Source organism: Cupressus sempervirens, chromosome 3 (assembly GCF_028749045.1).
Source record: "Cupressus sempervirens isolate cs-2001-9-10 chromosome 3, ASM2874904v1, whole genome shotgun sequence".
Classification (NCBI taxonomy): domain Eukaryota; kingdom Viridiplantae; phylum Streptophyta; class Pinopsida; order Cupressales; family Cupressaceae; genus Cupressus; species Cupressus sempervirens.
The window spans coordinates 1,098,644,488-1,098,663,575 of NC_143120.1; the positions used below are offsets into that span (position 1 = coordinate 1,098,644,488).

Below are 19,088 nucleotides of genomic sequence, written 5' to 3' on the forward strand. Positions count from 1 at the left end.
GACAAGGTGATTTGATTATAGTAGTCCCAAATAGGAACTTGTAACCAATCCCCTTTTGTGGAGTGACTCGAGAAAGATCCCATGAATGCAACTATGTAAGCTAGGTAGGAATTCATGTAGAATGGCATTGAGGTTCCTACATTAAGCAATTGCTCACAAATAGCGGTACTAATAAGTTCTCCCCAGAGGATAGGTTCTTCATTATCGAAGATCTGGAAAATTAATTTATACATCCAAGGCTCGAAGTCACTAGAATCTTTGAGGCCAAATATCTTACTTAGAAGAGTTATTAGGTCTTTGTATTCCGAATGGAAGTTTGACCTGCGAATGCTTTTAGGGCATCTTGAAAAATTGCTTCTTCTAACCTTTATACAATATGTACTTACATATTTCTGATAATTCTCCCTCGTTTCATTCCATAACTCTAGAGACATATCTTAATAAAAGTCTACACACTTTGCATATTGAGGAACTCTAAAGATTTGTTTAATAACCTCTAGATCAAGGCAAGCGATGACCTTTCCATCTGCATTCTTTATTGTCTTGGTGCTTGGACTGAAATTTCGTGCACAACCCAAAACAAACTCTGGTTCCAAGACAGCCATAAGGAAAAGTAGATACCAAATGAATATTACTCTTCTTGATGTGCTTCATTTCATGAGTTCAAGGAGATTCAACCCTTTGTAAGAAATTAGACATGTCAACGTGCCCAGTCTTTGTGTTAGAAACATTATCAAAAGGTGACGAAACTTGAGATGCAATCGCATGAGCTAAGTCTATGTTGATTTGGTACTTCATCTTTCCTTTGGATTTTGTGGATGAGGGCATTTCTTGAGCTGCAACATAAAATTCCCAAAATGTGAATACATCATCAGAGTTTATTGATTCCATAAAAATGTTGATTCTTGATGAGCAACAAAGGTTTGGAGTATGGATTAAATACGTCAAGGATCTAGTGTAATGATCTTGAAAGGAGAGGACATGCATATGAAAGTTTGAAATGCAACTTGGGAAGATGGAAAAATGTGTAAATGACGAGTACTTATGTAAATGTTTGAGGAGTGAATGTCAGACACATGGAATGCGTGCAAATGACGATTTTTGACTTTAAAAGAGTGACCTTTAGTCAAAAACAGGTTCTTTAGATGCAATTACTTGTAAAGTGATTTACATTTAATTATGACATGCAATTAGGTCCGGAGGATGGAAATGCGTGTAAGTGGGAATGGAGAGTGAGATTACATGTAATTGTGGATGGAGGGTGAGATTACATGTAATCACATGTGAAGAATGAGACGCAATGTGCCATGGCATGTAATGACGGATATGGATTGAAAGGATGCATTTGCATGAAGAGGTGGAAGGTGGAGTGAAGTGAAATGTGCTCAAGTTCTTGGGAAAGAACTTGCAATTTCTTCCAAATAAAGAAAAACAAGAAAGAAAAGAAACAAACAACGAAAGCAAGCACAAAAGAAACACGTTCCTTTGGTTTTAGACTCAAACATGCCAAGAGGCAAGTTACTTTAAAGTGCAAATTTGAATTTGGAGTTTGTGAAAAACCCCAAAGTATGAAAATGAGAGTTTTCATCATATTTAAAGAAAAATGCACTTTTCATGGCATATTTATGGACAACTATGCAACATCAAGCTAAAATATGCAATAGAATAGCAAGATAAGCACAAATTAATGAACAAGATTGAAAATGTCAACTTACTTGAAGATCAATGAGCCAAAATAGCAAGATTTGTAGATTTTGAATACTAATTCTCCTCCAAATCCGGATTATCAAACAATAATATTGACTTCTTCAATCTTACAAGTGATGATTTTTCAATGGTTGAATTTGGCATGAGGATGCTAAAAACGTGGTCAAAGATCACCAATGCACAAGACGTTTTTTGCAAAAAACCAAAGAAAGCCCTTTTTTAGCAAAAACGTGTTCTCAAAGAGCCTTGACATGAATCGTTTTGACCCTTGGAATGCAAAAACATGTTTCTCAATAGCAAGGGTATGGATCAAAATGCCAGAACGACTCCTCTTTAGTAAAAAACATGATCAAAATCACCAAGAAATGAACGTTTTTTGACAAGAAACATGGCTTTAAAATGCCATAAAATGCAATGTTTTTAGCAAGGAATCCAATGTTTAGGGCATGAGAATGCATGGAAATGCAAAAATGCCTTTTGAGGAAGAGATTTGAAGACATTTCATGGACAAATTTGGGCAAAATTATCAAAAATGTGTTCTTCAAGGGCACAAGCATGAACGATTTTGCACTTGGAGGAAATACATGGTTACGAAATGCAAATGCATATAATGTTGGTCCAAACGCATTCTCCAGAGGTGATTGCACATTTTAAAAATGTGCATATGCATTACTCACTCTAGAAAAGTGATTGCATATTTTAAGTTAAACGCATTTACATGCCTTTAGTTTAAATTCACATTCTCTAGGAGCATTTGCATATTTTACATGCAAATGAGCTATAAGACATGTTTGCACAACTTAAATTGTTAATTAACCATATGTTTAATTAATTTTTGAAGAAATATCACTGAATTGGGTCATAAATAGTATTTACACTATAGTTGAATATATAATGTGCAAATATCATTCAAAAAGAATTTTTTACTAAGATGTTTTGAATTAAAACTCAAAAATTAAATCAAACTATATAGCTAATATAATCACTTTTGTGAAAAAAAAAAAAAAAAAAAAACAACTCCACATGAAAAATCACATAAAGTGCACTATAATCACTTAAGTGACAAGGTAACCTAAAAACATAACATAAAGTGGATTTATGCTATATTTTTTTAAAAAGTGATTGTTAACTTTAAGATATAACATGATATTTTAAATCATGTAGTCGCTCCTTGAGAGTCCACTGGGCACTAAAATGATCATATCTTTGATTGTCAACTCCGATCAAGTGTTAAGATAGATCTAATTGAATGGAAAACCGAAAACAATGATTTGAGCAAGATCAAAAGACCAAAAGCTAACAAACACACTCAAAAATGAAAAAAAAGAGGACAAAGGCTTCAAAAATCAAGCATAGGCTTAACAAACAGAAAAATGTAATGTCCTCCACTTAGCCAGTCTGGAGGTATGTTGTCGTTAGCCAATTCTTGTATGGTCCCGAGGGCTAACTAGGACTTCAAAAGGGACCCTGAGGTTATTTGGCCTAGTCAAATTTAATTACAAGCCAAACGGAGTTCGTTTGTTGGGTTTTCGGAAAGACTTACTATTTTTAGTAAGCCAATAGGGGGATGCAGTGCCTTCAATTTTCAGTGACAGGATGAGATGCATTTTGTTTGGCTCTTTCTGATGAGCTATTATATGTGGGATTTCGAGTTTATTTGGTATATTATTTTAATGTTTGAAGTTACAACGGTAAAGTGACTATTTAAATTAAATATTACAATGTTTCATAAAGTCACTTTATTAAAAATCAAGAGTCCCCCTTATGAGTACATACATAGACTTTGTAATAGAAAAAAAGAAAGTAATATTAAAACTCGCGTATTATCTCACATTGGCAAGATGGAAGCGTGGAGCAAGTGAGGAAGGGATTAAAAGAAAGAGGATAGCTCTCATTTATTCATGCTTGGAAATATCAAAGAAATTGGGTAATATTCTGGAGATTATATCTCAATAGTTTGAAGGACGAAATCCCTTCAAGTTGGAAATCTTGACGCCATTGAAAGATATGGTCTTGAGATTCAACATGGTAACAGCAAGTTCTTGTAGCAGCTGAATCACTGTAGCGCGGTACTATAGCAACAAGTTCCTGTAGCAGCCGAAATACTATAGCACGGTACTGTAGCAACAAGTTACTGTAGCGGCCGAATCACCGTAGTGCGGTACTGTAGCAGCCGAATCACTGTAGCGTGGTACTGTAGCAGCAAGTTACTGTCGTAGTCTGAGTCACTGTAGCTGCGAGTTATTGTAGCAATTTCAGAACTATTAACACGGTTGTAGCCCCAACTGGTATGGACCATCATTGAACTTTATAGTTGATATAATGTATTGAGTTTATTAAGAAGATATTATTGTTATGGTAGTTGTAATTTCCTGATAATCTGAAACAAGAAATAAATGAATGGTCATTGTTATTAGTTTCATATGGTTCTATGTTGCCTCCTATTTGCATCTCGTATGAAACACAAACAATCTTGGGAAAACATTGATCAACATCAAGCTGAAAACTATAAGAAGTTTGGTTCCAAGACAATTGTTTGACAAAATTACAGGAAGAAATAAACATTAAAAAAAATAATAACAGAACAAGGCAGGCTATTACAGTGGTATCAAAGCTTGTTTATTGTGCCATCCTAGTGGGTACAAACGCAATGAATAGGTGGTGATATGCAACCTTTAACTCATCACTATAATTTAAGAAGAACCAAGGCTCGTCTAAACATGGGACAAGAGGAACAGGGAAATCTAGAGGATCATATTGATACAGGTGAACAGGTTATTGGCAATATGGGAGACAAGAATGCTTGGGATCCTGGAGAGGAAAGATTCTTACAATTATTAGAGACCTTGGCACAGGGACAACGATTAGCAGAATAGAGGGCACAGGAACACAATCAGAGAATGGAGCTTATGATGCAGAGGATGGCTCGTCAAATGGGGTTGAATGCTAACATGGGTGGAGGAAATAATCAGAATGGTAATAATCAAAATGGTAACAATCAGAATGGGAATAATCAGGATGGGACACATAATGGAGGTGAACAAATTGAGAAAAATTTCGGTCATGCACCCTAGCAAGCTAGGATAGTGAGTTCAAGGCCCATGATTCCCACATTTCCTCGTAGGGCCCGAGAGCAGCCCGTACTACAGCCCCAGATCACTGATATACAAGACCAGTTGAGGAGAGATTGGGAAGCCGGAGGTCCAGATTTTACTGCTGCAATTACCTTTAGGGGGTATATGGATGTGCGGATGAAACATATGCCACGTGGACATGACAGGAACCAGAGCTATGAGCTACGAAAGAAAGTAGGGAAACTTCAGTTACCATATTATGATGGCTCGGGGAAGTCTACAGCAAGAGCTTGGGTTCAAAAGCTTGACATATACTTTCAATTGAACCCTATGCCTGAGGAAGAAGCTATTAAGTATGCAGCAATTCATCTGGATGGATTAGCACACGAGTGGTGGCATCATGGTATGGTCAGTATGGGTCATGCACACGTTACCTCATATGTGGAGTTTACAGAGAGACTGATTGAAAGTTTTGATAGGAAGGATCTAGAACTCCATTTCAAGGAGTTAGCTCAGCTTAAACAATGGGGATCTTTGGAAACATACATTTCAGAATTTCAGAGACTTGCAGTGTTAGTAACAGATGTATCTGAACGAAGGATACTGGTTCTATTTATGGATGGGTTAGCTGATCCGTTGAGAGGGTGGATTAAAGCTCTCAACCCTCCCACTTTGCAGGAAGCCATTGAGAAAGCTCGTGACATGGATTCCTCTTAAGCTTCTAAAAATAAATTCTAGGCAAAGAGTTTCCCTTCGAGGAAAGATAAGGACAGTAAACCTTTTCATAGAAAGGCTCAGCCACCTAAGGAGGAAAGCAAGAGGTTGGACAATGAGACACTTAATGATCTTAGGAAGAAGAAGCTTTGTTTTCATTGCAGGGAACCTTGGGATTTGTAACATAAGTGTCCATTGAGAGCAAAAGCTAAGCAGATGGAGCACTTTTCAGCCGAAGAGTCAGTGGATGGAGATTCAGAGCAGTCATCAGAATCAGATGGAGATGATAATTCTTCACATGAGGAAGCACACAGTGATAGCAAGATAGCTCAGTTGTCCAATATACAGGAGGCTGTCACTTTCAGAGTTAGGGGAACTTTGGATGGACAAAGATTTGTGACACTCATTGATACAGGGGCAACACATAACTTCATTGATGAAAAGTTTGTGTCACGCAGAGGGCTACATACAGAAGAGCATAAAGGATTTAAGGTGATGGTTGCCGACAGCTTCAAAATCGACTGCACCAAGAAAATCTCCAACTTGCAGCTTCGTTTGGGGGATTATGACATGGTGGAAGATTTCTTTGTTGTCAATATTGGTGATCAGGATATGGTGCTTGGAATGAATTGGATGAAATCTCTGGAAGAGTTTACATTTAACCTCCAGAAAATGGAAATGAGGTTTGAGGCAAATGGTAAGAAGATAGTGCTCAGAGGTCTGTCAGATGGGAGACTTCGGGTGGTGTCACTCAAGTGGATGCAGAGTTTCTTCAGACACGACCAGGTGCAGTGGAGAGCAGAGTTCAGAGTAATGCTTGAGGTGATAGAGCAGCATAACCAGGAGTATCCACCTAATGTACAAAAAATAATAACCAAACATACTAAGGTGTTTGGTGAGATACCTCCAGGGAGACCCTTGGATAGGGGAATCGAGCATGTTATTGAGTTAGAGGAAGGGGCTAAGCCAGTCATCATCACACCCTACCGCCATCCAAAGAGATATAAGGATGAAATAGAAAAGGCAATCAAGGAGTTGATTGATATGGGGCACATACGGCCAAGCAAGAGTCCTTTCGCTTCTTCAGTAGTATTGGTGAAGAAGGATGGTACAATGAGGATGTGCATTGATTGTAGGGAGCTAAACAAGAAGACAATAAAAAACCGATACCCTATTCCGCGCATCGATGAGCTTATTGATGAATTGCACGGTGCATGCTACTTCTCTAAGATTGATTTGAGATCCGGCTACCACCAGATACGGGTTAGAGAGGTGGATGTGGAGAAGACAGCTTTTAGATTCCACTACGGACATTTTGAGTTCTTAGTCATGCCCTTTGGGTTGACTAATGCCCCCGCCACTTTCCAGTCCTGTATGAATAGAGTATTCAGAGATCAGTTGAGGAAGTTTGTGTTGATTTTTTTTGATGATATACTGATATACAGCCGTACTTGGGAGGAACATTTGAAGCATATTGATGCAGTGCTCAACATTCTAGAGAGGGAGTCATTATATTGCAAGATGAGTAAATGCAAGTTTGGGATGACAGAGTTGCTCTATCTAGGGCATATTATTAGTGCAGGAAGTGTTCGGGTTGACCTAGACAAGATCGGGGCCATTCTGGATTGGCCACCGCCGAGGAACAGTAGGGTGCCTAAGTCCAAGGATATATTGCAGGAGTGTCAGGACATTATGCGATCCTTGAAGGAAAATTTGCAAAAGGCACAAAATCAGCAGAAGCAATATGCTGATCAGCACAGGGTTGAGAGGTCTTTCGAGGTAGGAGACATGGTGTACCTCATGTTACAGCCGTATAGACAGTTCTCTCTCAAGAGGAGTGGAGCAGAGAAATTGAAACCACGCTACTATGGACCATTCAAAGTAATCAGGAGAGTGGGTGAGGTAGCTTATGAGTTGGAGCTGCCTGCAGATAGTAAAGTGCATAACGTGTTCCATGTGTCATGCCTGAAGAAGGCATTGGGCCATAATGTGGTGCCTTCAGTAGTATTGCCACCTCTCGATGATGAGGGAAAGCTTATCTTGATTTCCGAGGCTATACTTGACTCCAGGGAGAGGGTGCTTCGCATGCGGACTATCAAGGAGTACCTAGTGAAGTGGAGGAACCTACTAGTTGAGGATGCGACATGGGAGGCAGAGGAGATTATTCAGCATCCTGAGTTGAGATTGCTTGGTGAAGTTTGGTGGACTTATGACCAAGTTTGGATAGCAAATCCAAAAAGATGTAGAAGTTGTCATTGTTGTCATTGACAACATTGACAACATTTGATGCACAAGAGCAACTTCGAGCAGTGTGTTTCATAACTATCTGAAACCATTGGTTTTGAGCCTTGGTCAACTATTTAAGGCCATGCTCGACCTGATCAAGGGGTTGGCTTAATTGTTGAAAAGTGTGTAGGGGCTGGACTGTAATGTCCCCCACTTAGGCAGTCTGGAGGTATGTTGTCGTTTGGCCTTAAATTTTCAGTGACAGGATGAGATGCGTTTTGTTGGGCTCTTTCTGATGAGCTATTATATGTGGGATTTCGAGTTTATTTGGTATATTGTTTTAATGTTTGAAGTTACAATGGTAAAGTGACTATTCAATGCGGGAGAAAACGACGAGAAATAAATGCTTTCTTATATAAACTATTTTTTTACAATGTTTTGTAGGCTATGACCTACTAGAGGCTCCAACCCCTATGTTTATGAGCATTGACTCACTGGAAGCTCCAACTCCCACACATCGTAGGCACCAACCTAGTAGAAGCACCAACCCCCACTGCTGTCTTCGTGAGCACGAACCCATTGCTCAAACTATTTTTCCACCGTTGCTATGTTCCTTACTTCAACTAATAATGGGTACTTTCTTAGTGCAATATTTTCTCTTCAAATTAATCTTCTAATATATTTGAAAATATTATTTTAATCTTCTCTTTTTTATTTCACATTACTTTTTTATTAACACTTCAGTCTAATTCTGTTTATTTATTTTATATTTTCATTTCATTCTCTCGTCTAACTCTCTATAGCTTTCTTTCTTGTCATTTTAAAACTTCATTTAAAACTTATATTTATATACCATGTATTTGAGGATGTAACTTTTAAAAAAGTATCTCATATTAAATATTAAATTACACCTTTTCAATTTTAACATTAATTATTTTTGTTTATTATAGTAATTGATACCTAAATTTTCACCCTCTTGCTCATTTCAGGTAGTCATAGTTATGTCAAACAATGGTGCATTTTTTGTTTGAACCAAATTCAAGAGTCAGTTTCCAACAAATTTGAAGGGTTACAAAGCAACAAGGATACATATGCAATACACAATTTTTGTCATCAAAGGGAATAAAAATGAAGCAACAGCTACAAACTCTACCATCAATAACAACAAAGTAAAGGAAGCATTTAGAAGTGTCAAATACCATTAGCAAAAGTACATCTGCAACTATTGTAAGAGGAAGTAGAGTTTTTCCTATATAAAACTTTACCCAAAGGTTTCAGATCTAAAGAGAAGTCATCAAAGAGGTTCCGGATTTCTGGAACTGATAACAAGAAGCTAAAGATTTATTATTGAATTTTTAGAAGTTTGTATTGTATTTTTTTAACAAAATTAGAAAGATATTATAAAAATCATTTAATTGATATTATTAAAAACATTACAAAATATGGAAATTGGCTTTTAAAATAAAAGTAAATATTTTATTTTGTATCATTTAATAAAAAAATATTAAATAATTTATAATCTATTATTTTTAATGAACATTATTATATTGATAATATTGTTAACTGATTTAATTATCACTCCATAAATAGTATTAAAATAATTGATTTTGTTTAAATAATAAATGATAAATTACCTAATAATTGTTAAATAAACGTATTAAATACTTTGTAGTTCATTACTTAATTGATATTTATTAAGTAAATGGATTATAAGTTATTTAATAATTATTACTTAAAGTGCAAGATAAGATATTTATTTTTATCTCTAAAAGTCAAACAAAGATATATTGGAGAGTTATGGCAAAGTGTCTAAGGTCATATTATGGGATTTGAAAGTCAAAAGTTATTACTTTTTAGAGACTTTTTGTGGGATATTTTGAGAGATAAGAGTGCATTAATTAGATGTCTTTATGTTGATATTGTTGAGGCATGACTTTTGGGCCATATTTACACCTTTTTGAAGACTTTTTATGGGCTCAAAATTGGCATTGAAAGCTGAATTCGACCAAGGATTTGTTTGCATTAATGATGTAGCTGGATGGAAAAAGTTATAAGTATGAGCTGAAGGCTCATTTGTAAGGAGTTTTGGTTTTGTGCAGATTGGGGACTTGCGATATTTTCCAATCCTTCTCTTCATTTTTGCTATATTTCTTCTCACTCACTTTGAGACATGCAGATTTGTAACACCTTTGAGCAATAATACATACTGTGTGCCTTCTCATCTTTTATTTTATTGTGTACTTAGTGTTGATACAAGTTCATGCAATGTTCTTGTTAGCATGGATGCTAATAATACTACATTGGAGGAGTATCCCAATCATTGGAGAGTATTGATGTGTTGCATTCATGACTGTGTTTGTCATTTATGTCAACATAACATGGTTTCTGTAAAGATTGTCTAAGTAGCAGACAAAGATTTTGATGATACCGACAATGGTTTGATTGTCTGGTGATGCGCAGTTACGGACATGTTCAACACAGTGTCCTGATGACATGATTAAGTGTGCAGAGTCTGAGTTGAAGACGTATAAAAGATGTACTTGATTTACAGAGAGCAGTTCAGAGATAGAGTATTGGGAAAACAATTCCTGATGTTTGTTGGCTATCTTACGTTTGAGATGCAATAAGAAGATGTCTAGTCAGGAAGTGATAGAAGACAATCAGTTGATGATGTCAGCGAGTGCACAAGCCCTAGTATTGCAAGTGTGAAGTTTTGTATAGACTATGAGTTGACCGTGCTATTGTAATTGTAATTAATTAATTATCTTATTATAATTAATTGGGGAAGTGTCAAGGTGGATTCAAGGAATTTTTATGAAGATACGTTATAAAGGAAAGATGTTTTCCTTGTTTGTTATATTGGTGAGTGTATCTATTGTTGCAAGAAGTTCGAATTGCGAAAAGAAGCATAGTGCTTACTGAATGTGTGTAAGTGATCTAAGGGATTATTGGATGTGAGTTTTGTGATCTAGTTACAAGATCAAAAGAAGCAGAAGTCCAATTGATAGGATAGAGAAAGAGGAAGGATCAATACAATGCAATTCTATTATTCTGCAAGGAGTAATACAAAGATCATTTGGATAGTGGGTTCATTGGGCTTGCCCTTGAAGCTGTTTGGGCAATGGGTCTAGCTGTCTTCCACAACTCTTAATAGGGTTGGCACAATTCCTGATAGGGTTGGAATCTCCTAACAGGGATTCAAAGTCTCCTAACAGGGACTCATATGCACTGAATGTATTCATAGACTCCTTACAGTGTCCATCCTCTAACAAGGAATATTTATGTTAGTACATCATCTTGTGGGAACCATCCTCACCAGGGTTTTCTCTTTGATCAAGGGTTTCCCTAGTTAACATATTTGGTGTTATTGTGTATGAGTATCTTGTTGTGATTTTAGTTTATATTACTCATATGGATAAGGTTGCTTAAGGTTGATAATTGTGATAATAGTTGGATAACTAATTCCCCGTCCCCCCCCTCCCCGCCTCAGTTATATCAGTGGACTAAATATTCTAATAGTTCTGTCCTTGGAGTTGTATTGCAGAAAGATATGATTCTTTGCAGGTTATAAATTGTGTTGGTTCTAAGAATTAGTCTTAGTGTGTGAAAAAATCTTTCTCCTCCTAAGGGTTGATCTTATTGAACCATCTTATAAATTATTTATGCAAATATCATGTTATTGGGTTGTCTACTAAGGTTCTTGTATTACCAGTTTCTATTGTGTATTGGTTATATGTTAAGGCTCAAGGATACTTTTATGTGCATCACCATAATTTTAAGTTTTATATTTGTTATCCTCCTATCCCTTTTCCTCCAAGGCTTAAGTTAAGAGCTGAAGGTGAAAGCATCTCATAGGAACCAGCCTAGAACCCGGAGATTTACTCCAATTTTGGGTAACCCATAGACCCAAGAGTATTTACATGTTTCTTGAAGTGACTGGGTTTTAGAACTCAGTCCATATGCAACTTTTAGAGATAACAGTAATCCTTCCCCATAACTTCAAGTATTTTGAACATATCTTTATAAACTATTTGGTTTGATCTAAAACCACCGGCACTATATCTTCCTTTCGGAATTCGTTAAAACCTGTCATTGTCTTCCACAAATTCATGCCAACTATGGTTCAAAAATCTGACGGCATATGGTAGACCCAACCAGTGGTGTATGAGAAGGTTTTGTCACATATTATCAAGGCTTTCTGCCGATACACAACTTGTCCCTGTTAATTTGCTTTCTTTAATTTATCGGTCTAGTAATATTTATTTCTCTTGTGGCCCTAAGGGCTTCTTAAATGCTTATGATTACAAATTAATCTATTTCATTCTTTTCCTGTAGCATTGCTGCCCATTCAACATCTGTAGTTGTTATCTGTATATCGCCTTTGTATTTATTATGTAGGCCTTCACTTGGTTGTTGTTAGTTTTCTTTTTAAATTCAATGGGTTACTTATAATGCTTTGTTTTGCTGTAAGTTCATAATATATTTATGATTACCATTACCCTCATTAATTAATTACTGCTGACGATTACGATTCTCAATTTCACTGTCTTATCCTCACTGTCTACAGCAATATAGTTCTATCTTGTTTCAATCCAAATGACTCTTAAATTTTGATGTATGCTGACTTGGAAATTTGTTTTGTTTCTACAGATTTCCTTGACACAGGTGATCGCTGCTTTTTTCAAACTATATCATTTTGTTGCAATATATGGTCATAATATTTGTTATTCTCAAACCTCCCCAATCTTACAGGCTTTGTATATTAACAAATATGATCTCAACCTCCAACCTACGGCACCTTCCATTGACTTCAAATATGTTGTTCGCAGATTCTGTCTTGTTATGTTCGGTGAAGATTTTACTGTGAATTTGGTATCATCATAGACTTCAGATGCTATTGTGGAAGGTTATGTCTGACTTCTGACCCGATAATGTTGTATCTGAATGGGATTTGTACTTTAAATGATGTTCTTCCACAGCCGGTGATTGCCACATCTATATATTAATAGCTTGTATGTTATTTGTCTTCCACCTTAAAACCCTCTTCATTGTATTCAAATGTTAATTCAATGATACTATTTGATTCATATCTTTGCATTTGGATGTTGGATAGAAACAACCTTCAACAAAGGAACTCGATAGAAATCAATCCAGAGCATTTGCTATCATTTTTATCAACTGTATATTCACGTTTCTCTATCTCTGTTTGATACTGTTCTTGTATATGATTTGTGAGTTTCCAGAATCTCCAGCGATATCCTTTGTCATTATGAGATATGCATCAAACTTCCTCTTTCTGATTATCGCAGTCACTCCTTGTCAACTTCCATGACTTTGCTACTTTATATTATACTCATCATAATCATTTTCTATGATAAATCTGTTGTCTTAGATACATGCCATTTATATATCTAGGTTCCTTGTTCAGTCTCTCCTTCTATTTATTGAGCATAACATGAGACTATTACAACCGCTGTATATAAATACTCTTGAGGGTAATATAAAATATCCTCACTCTGTATTGTTTTTCTTTTTCATATTTGCCATTAATGACAAATAATATTTCCATCAAATATATATTAGTGCATAATAACAACACTTTTAAAATTGGTGTATAATATTAATTTTATAGTTGATCTCATCAAAATCCATGGGACATGGTGTGCAAAGAGCTTGGTTCGTATTGAAACTGTGATTTAAAACAAATTCATTAGCGGCTTCAACACTGTATCACAGTTAGCTGATATGCATTTTGGCAAGATTGTGTGTAAATTTTTTGCATCAACGTTTCGGATCAAACTCCATGATCCATCATCAAGACAAGAGAGTTTAGCATACAAAGAGATGATCGCGGCCCTTCCAAATTCTGTTGATGCTACCATTGCTTCTGCCGCTATTCTAATTATGATTTTTGAAAGTTTGGAAAGAAAGCTTAAGGGACAAAATTACAATTTTTTCCCAAGCTGATTCTTCATTGACTCTATTTTCGTCCTGGAATCAACCTCTAAGTGAGTCGTCAATTTGATGAGTTTTTTTTGTAGGTATTTGCAATGATGTTTCACATTTTTTGCCTTTGAGGGATTTTAATATGATTTTAGTGTCCTCTAAACACAAATTTATCATAAATTATGATTTTAATAAATTTGTCAACAATTTTTTCATAAATTAGGATTTGTTGAGGGAAAAAAGTGGCAACTCTGGGATTCAGCATTAACTGTATATAATGGGGGATTTTTCAGATTTACGCCTATATGGTTTATGTCTTGTTATTCTGAATGTTACCTTTTCAGAAAGATTAGTGGCTGTGAGGGTGAAATTTGTTTCAAATAAAAAGATCACTCATGGGCCCATTTTGAAAGTTATGCTAGTTCTTCTTAATGTTGGAAAGGATTTTGAGCATAACGGCGGAAGATTCATAAAAATTGAGAGAGAACTTATTATAATGTTGATGAATTACTGAGATTGGGTCAATGACACTGAAAAGTAGAACTAGCCAAGATAGAGAAAATAAAAGATCAAGGCTTTACCATATAAAGTAAACAATTAATTCAAAGCAGAAAAATGTTAACTTTTATTTTTATCTTTTAGGAAATCATTACACATATTTCAAACTTTCATCTAAATTTTAACATATGATTGGAATATCTTTTTCCAGAGCTCTTTTGATGTTTAGTGGGCTGTAAACTATCGTTGAAATTTTCTATCTCAAGAGCACTTAATTTATTGCTAACTTTTAAGTAAGCTGTGCTCAGTAACTCATAAACTCATTGGTGAAAGTTTGAAATGTTCTGAAAATGGCTTGTTTGCTTAATTTTTGATGTCTAAATGTTCAGGCAAACTTCTCTTCTCACTTAAAAGTTCGTCTTTCACTATATTTTTTTTTATTGTAGCTTTTAACTTTTCTCATTTTCTAATTTTCTGTACACCTTGTTAATAATTTCCAAGTTAGAAAGTCTTAATGCCTTACTTGATATTTTAGTAGGGGATGGCAAAAATGAAAGCAGAACCTGGGAAGGAATGCTTGGCACTGGTGATCTCACCCTCATTGGCATACTTATTTTTGGGTATCATTCCTCGAAGGATCGTATATCATGGATGAGCACCTTGCAAAGTCCTGATGAATTGCTTAGTAATGCATGGAAATTTATAAGTTGGATCCTTTGGGGTGAAAATGGCAATCAGTCAGAAAATCTTTCTATTCGTATCATTGCTCTTTCAACAATGCTACTTCAATATGGTCAATATGGTGTTCTTGAGGTGTGTGTATGATTACTATTTTCTCTTTTTAATTATATGTTGCTACAATTTTGTCATCACTTGTGATATTGGGGGGTCTCTTGCTTTCAAACATGTAGAACCTCCTTGTTAGTGTTGATGAACATTCAGATCAGCAAAAGCTTTCAAGAAATAGTGAAAGCATGGATGGAGAGTGGTGTGCACGTCTTCATCTCATGGGATTTTGTCTTCTTGCTCGTGCTCGCTTAGGACTACAAGAAAATTTAAAAGAAAAACAAATTGAAGAAGCAATTCACTGTTTTTTCAGGTATTTGTAATTTTTTGTCGCTTTTATGTGATATGCTTTTTTGATTTTGCATTAGCGCAAAGTACTCCTTTTCTTACTCAGCTAGTCTCTGTATGTAACTAGTTTTTAGGCTGGTAAATGGAAAATTAAAATTAAATTGTATTGTTCTTAAATTGATTATTTAGCTACATTATATTTTTGAAGGAATATTTAAACATGCCTAGCAAGACCCGATTATCTGTGCATTTAAAATAGTATTTATGCCAAACACTGCTTTATAGTGCTACAACTCATGCAAGGATTTGATGGCTATCTTCAAGAATATTAGCTCTGCGAAATTATATCCCAAGAAGCCTGCAACATCTTGGTTGTCTACAACAATCCTTTATAACCCTTGGCGTCATCTGAATACTTAATGCTATACCATAAGGGAGGTGATGACCTCCTTCACAGAGTGCGACTTTGTCTCCCATCTATCATATAAAAATGTGATAAGCCCAAGCATTATGAAACCTTGCAGTGAGGAGGTTACAGACTTTCTCCAACACCATGCGAAAAGTCCAAAAATAGAGTTGGTTTCCCTGCAATAAGGGAAAATGGATGCTGCATTAGAATGTCTTACCCACTAAAAATTAGTGGTAAAGTGGAAGAAATGAGTAGACCATAGCTACTCAAAGTACAAATATTTATCTGTTGTTTTATGGGTTCTCTCTTAGGATTCAATATTCTCAAAAGCATGGACTTAGGAACATTGAAACCTATAGGCATCGTGATCAGGCTGAATTTGGTTCAAATCTGATTTGATACATAACTTTTTTGGATTGGTTGCATCTGGACATTTTGGACTGCTTGTATTTAATTGATTCAGATTACAACTCACAATTTTCAATCCCTGGCAAAATGTGACTGCATTGAAAAATGTTTTTGGGCCTAAATGGACGTCGTTGTACAAAATAGTCTTGTGAGTTTTATAGCATGTAGCAGTGTTTTGGTATGCGCTAACTTCTTATAATTGTGGAAATAATTGTGCTCAGAAATTGAAATCCTGCACACCTTTGTATGCTTTTTTAATTCCATCTGCTCCAAAACAAAGACATGTTGATGGTGGGTTTTGAACTTGACGAACCTCTCTTTCATAATTGTGACGATTGTTTGATGGAGAATTTCGATGGTTTCAGAATTTCTAGCCATTCACAGCTCTTAGATCCCTTTACGGTGATGCTAGATGAAAATTTGACCCTACAATGTTTGTGGGTGCAAACCAGATAGAATGAAGGATTTTACTTTGTATCAATTTCTTGCTTTCAAATTTTGTCTTTGGGTGTAAAGTAGACCTTGTGAAACTTGGGGTCTCGCACTGCCCCCAAAACTTAGAAGTACCCGACCTCCGGGACGTCCCCACAATGAGTACATGGAGTACTCAAGTACCCCCACCTTCGCGATACCACAAACACGTTGCTTCCAAGATGGGTATTTGAATTTATATTTTTGAATGCTTCTATTGGGTATGCTATGTACTATGTTACTATGTTGAATATCCAATGGTTCTAGTTTGTGTTGCAATATTTTAAATCTGGTATGTTATACTGAAACTTCATTTGATACCTAGCATTTCAAGTTCTATATGTATAGTATACAACACTCTGCCCCATGCTGCTGTACCCTAACTATCCGCCTCCCACGGTCTTGAAATTGAGGCCTCTTGTCCCTTGTCCTAGAAACTCGTCCCAACTTCCCGACACGCCCAAGCCTTGGTGCTATACTGAGGAGACCTTTGCCGAACAAACTCGAATTGGTGCCCTTGAATCTTTTAAAGTTAGCCCCCGTGCAACTGTAACACATATATAGTCTCTTTTGGATTAGTTGGATTTCCTCTAATTTTTCAAATTTGGGCATATTTGGACCTCTACAAGAGATTGGAGATTTCTATGGATGGTACTCATTATTTCAAAGGATTCACAATTTAACACAATTCTAATTGGGAAACATTTAAAAATTGAAATTTAAGTGGCAGGGGAGAAAACTTGGTTAAAATCTGGTAGAATGGAAGGAACCCTTGGAAACTGAAGCTAAATCCATTGAGGAAACCAAAACCGAAAAGGTCAAGTGGGTGAAAGAACAGGGTGTCCTCATTTGCGATGAGGCGATGTGTGAATATGTCACTAGTACAGCACAACCCAAGGAAGTAACTACACACGGAAAAAAAAAGGTTTTATAGAGGTTCACTACTCCCTTAGCACAAGAACACTTAGAGGAGGCTACAACCTCATAATAATATGAAAAACAAAAAGATGTCCAAGGCAACACAAATGACCACCAACAACCATCAACACACTACTTGGGGATTCTTTAGGCTCCTCTGAAAGTAGATACGTTCATTTACTGCTTCTAATGGTCATTAAGCATACTTCACATGTCGGTAAAATCCATATTGTAGTCGACGGGTAGAGTTGTATCAGAAAGGGCGCTTGGTGGTTGAACCATCCCTTCGGGAAGGTATATGTGCATCATCTGAATGAACTATTGGATCACCATTATCATTGTAATCATTGTAATTGGAATTGCATACTGCTTATATGAATAAAGTATCTTGTTTTGCGTAACATTCTAATACTTTAATGCAATAAGAATCCGTTTACCTTGTATGATAAACATTTGGCGCCATTGCCAGTCGTACCGGGTATACAAGGGATGTTATGAAGATTAATGCCCAGTCTTGTTAATAAAGATAGGAATAAAATAAAAGACAAGGATGATATACACACAACACGGGAACCATTAATTTTAACACAACAGGCGAAGCATAGACAGAAGTTGCAGCAGTTTACAACGGACACCGAGGGGGTGAAGGAGCATTGACGGAGGGAGTGTAGTCACCTAACAGACTGAGGAGTGCCGAGGACTTGCCAGAGGAAACACTTCAGAGATTAATGCTAGTGGAAGAGACAAGGGAGGAGTTCTTAAACTTGTATACGCCAAGGGTAGAGAATCCAAATGGAAGAGAAGGATCCCGCACGACTCGAAGTGTTGAAGGAGCACAAGCGTGGGGTGTACTCTTCGTTGCCGATACACTTGACGAATGGATACAAGTAGAGAATCGAATGACTTCGCTTGAAAAAGATCTCTTCACACCGAACAATGCGGTTGTCCAAAGTACAATTGTTCAAAATAGCGTGGTTGTGCAAAACATGGGTATTGAGAACAACGCGGGTACACAGAACAACATAGGTATGCAACAAGTACCACAGATTCAAAAGAAATTAACGATGACAGAACCTAAGGAAAAATTACTGAAGTTTAATGGCGATGGGACGGGCGATCTAGTTAGACATTGTAAAACATGCGAAACATTTTGGACAACGAATGGTGCAATGGACCAGGATGACTAGGTCCGACAGTTTTTGATGACCCTACGAGGTGTAGCAATTGATTGGTTCTTGGATGTCGATCCCCTGAAATTAACTACATGGTCAAATGCCAAAAAAGAAGTCATAGCAAAATTCTGACTACTGAGGGTGATAACGAAATAATAGTAGAAATATACAGTACGAAATAGGGAAAGAATGAAACAATCCATATATATGCAAGAAGGCTGAAGGAGCTGGTGGGGAAAATGGAAAGCTAACCAATTGACGGGTTAAAGAAAAAGGTGGTTTGTTGCAGGGCTACAACCAACATTGAAGAAAAAGATGAAATTGTATCTTCAGTGTCATACACAGATGCATATAATCGGGTGATGGATTTGGAGAGTGAGCAAAAAACGAGCAAAAAGAAGAAAAACAAACTGTTGGACTTAAACGATTCATCTTTGGAAAGCAACAACAATCATGAAGAGTCAAGTAAGA

At 36.4% G+C, this 19,088-nt stretch overlaps 1 protein-coding gene across 2 annotated transcripts in view; it reads left to right on the top strand.

Moving 5' to 3' along the window:
* LOC149570612 (nuclear pore complex protein NUP160-like) overlaps positions 1 to 19,088 on the top strand; it is a 278,470-nt gene that overhangs the window by 193,705 nt on the left and 65,677 nt on the right. The window contains exons 14-15 of one of the 2 annotated variants that reach the window (XM_089823186.1): positions 14,704 to 14,978; positions 15,077 to 15,264. In XM_089823186.1, coding sequence (XP_089679312.1) covers positions 14,704 to 14,978; positions 15,077 to 15,264 — 463 coding nt within the window. Of the gene's footprint in view, positions 1 to 14,700; positions 14,979 to 15,076; positions 15,265 to 19,088 lie in introns of both variants that reach the window. The other variant, XM_089823185.1, reaches the window with a different exon arrangement.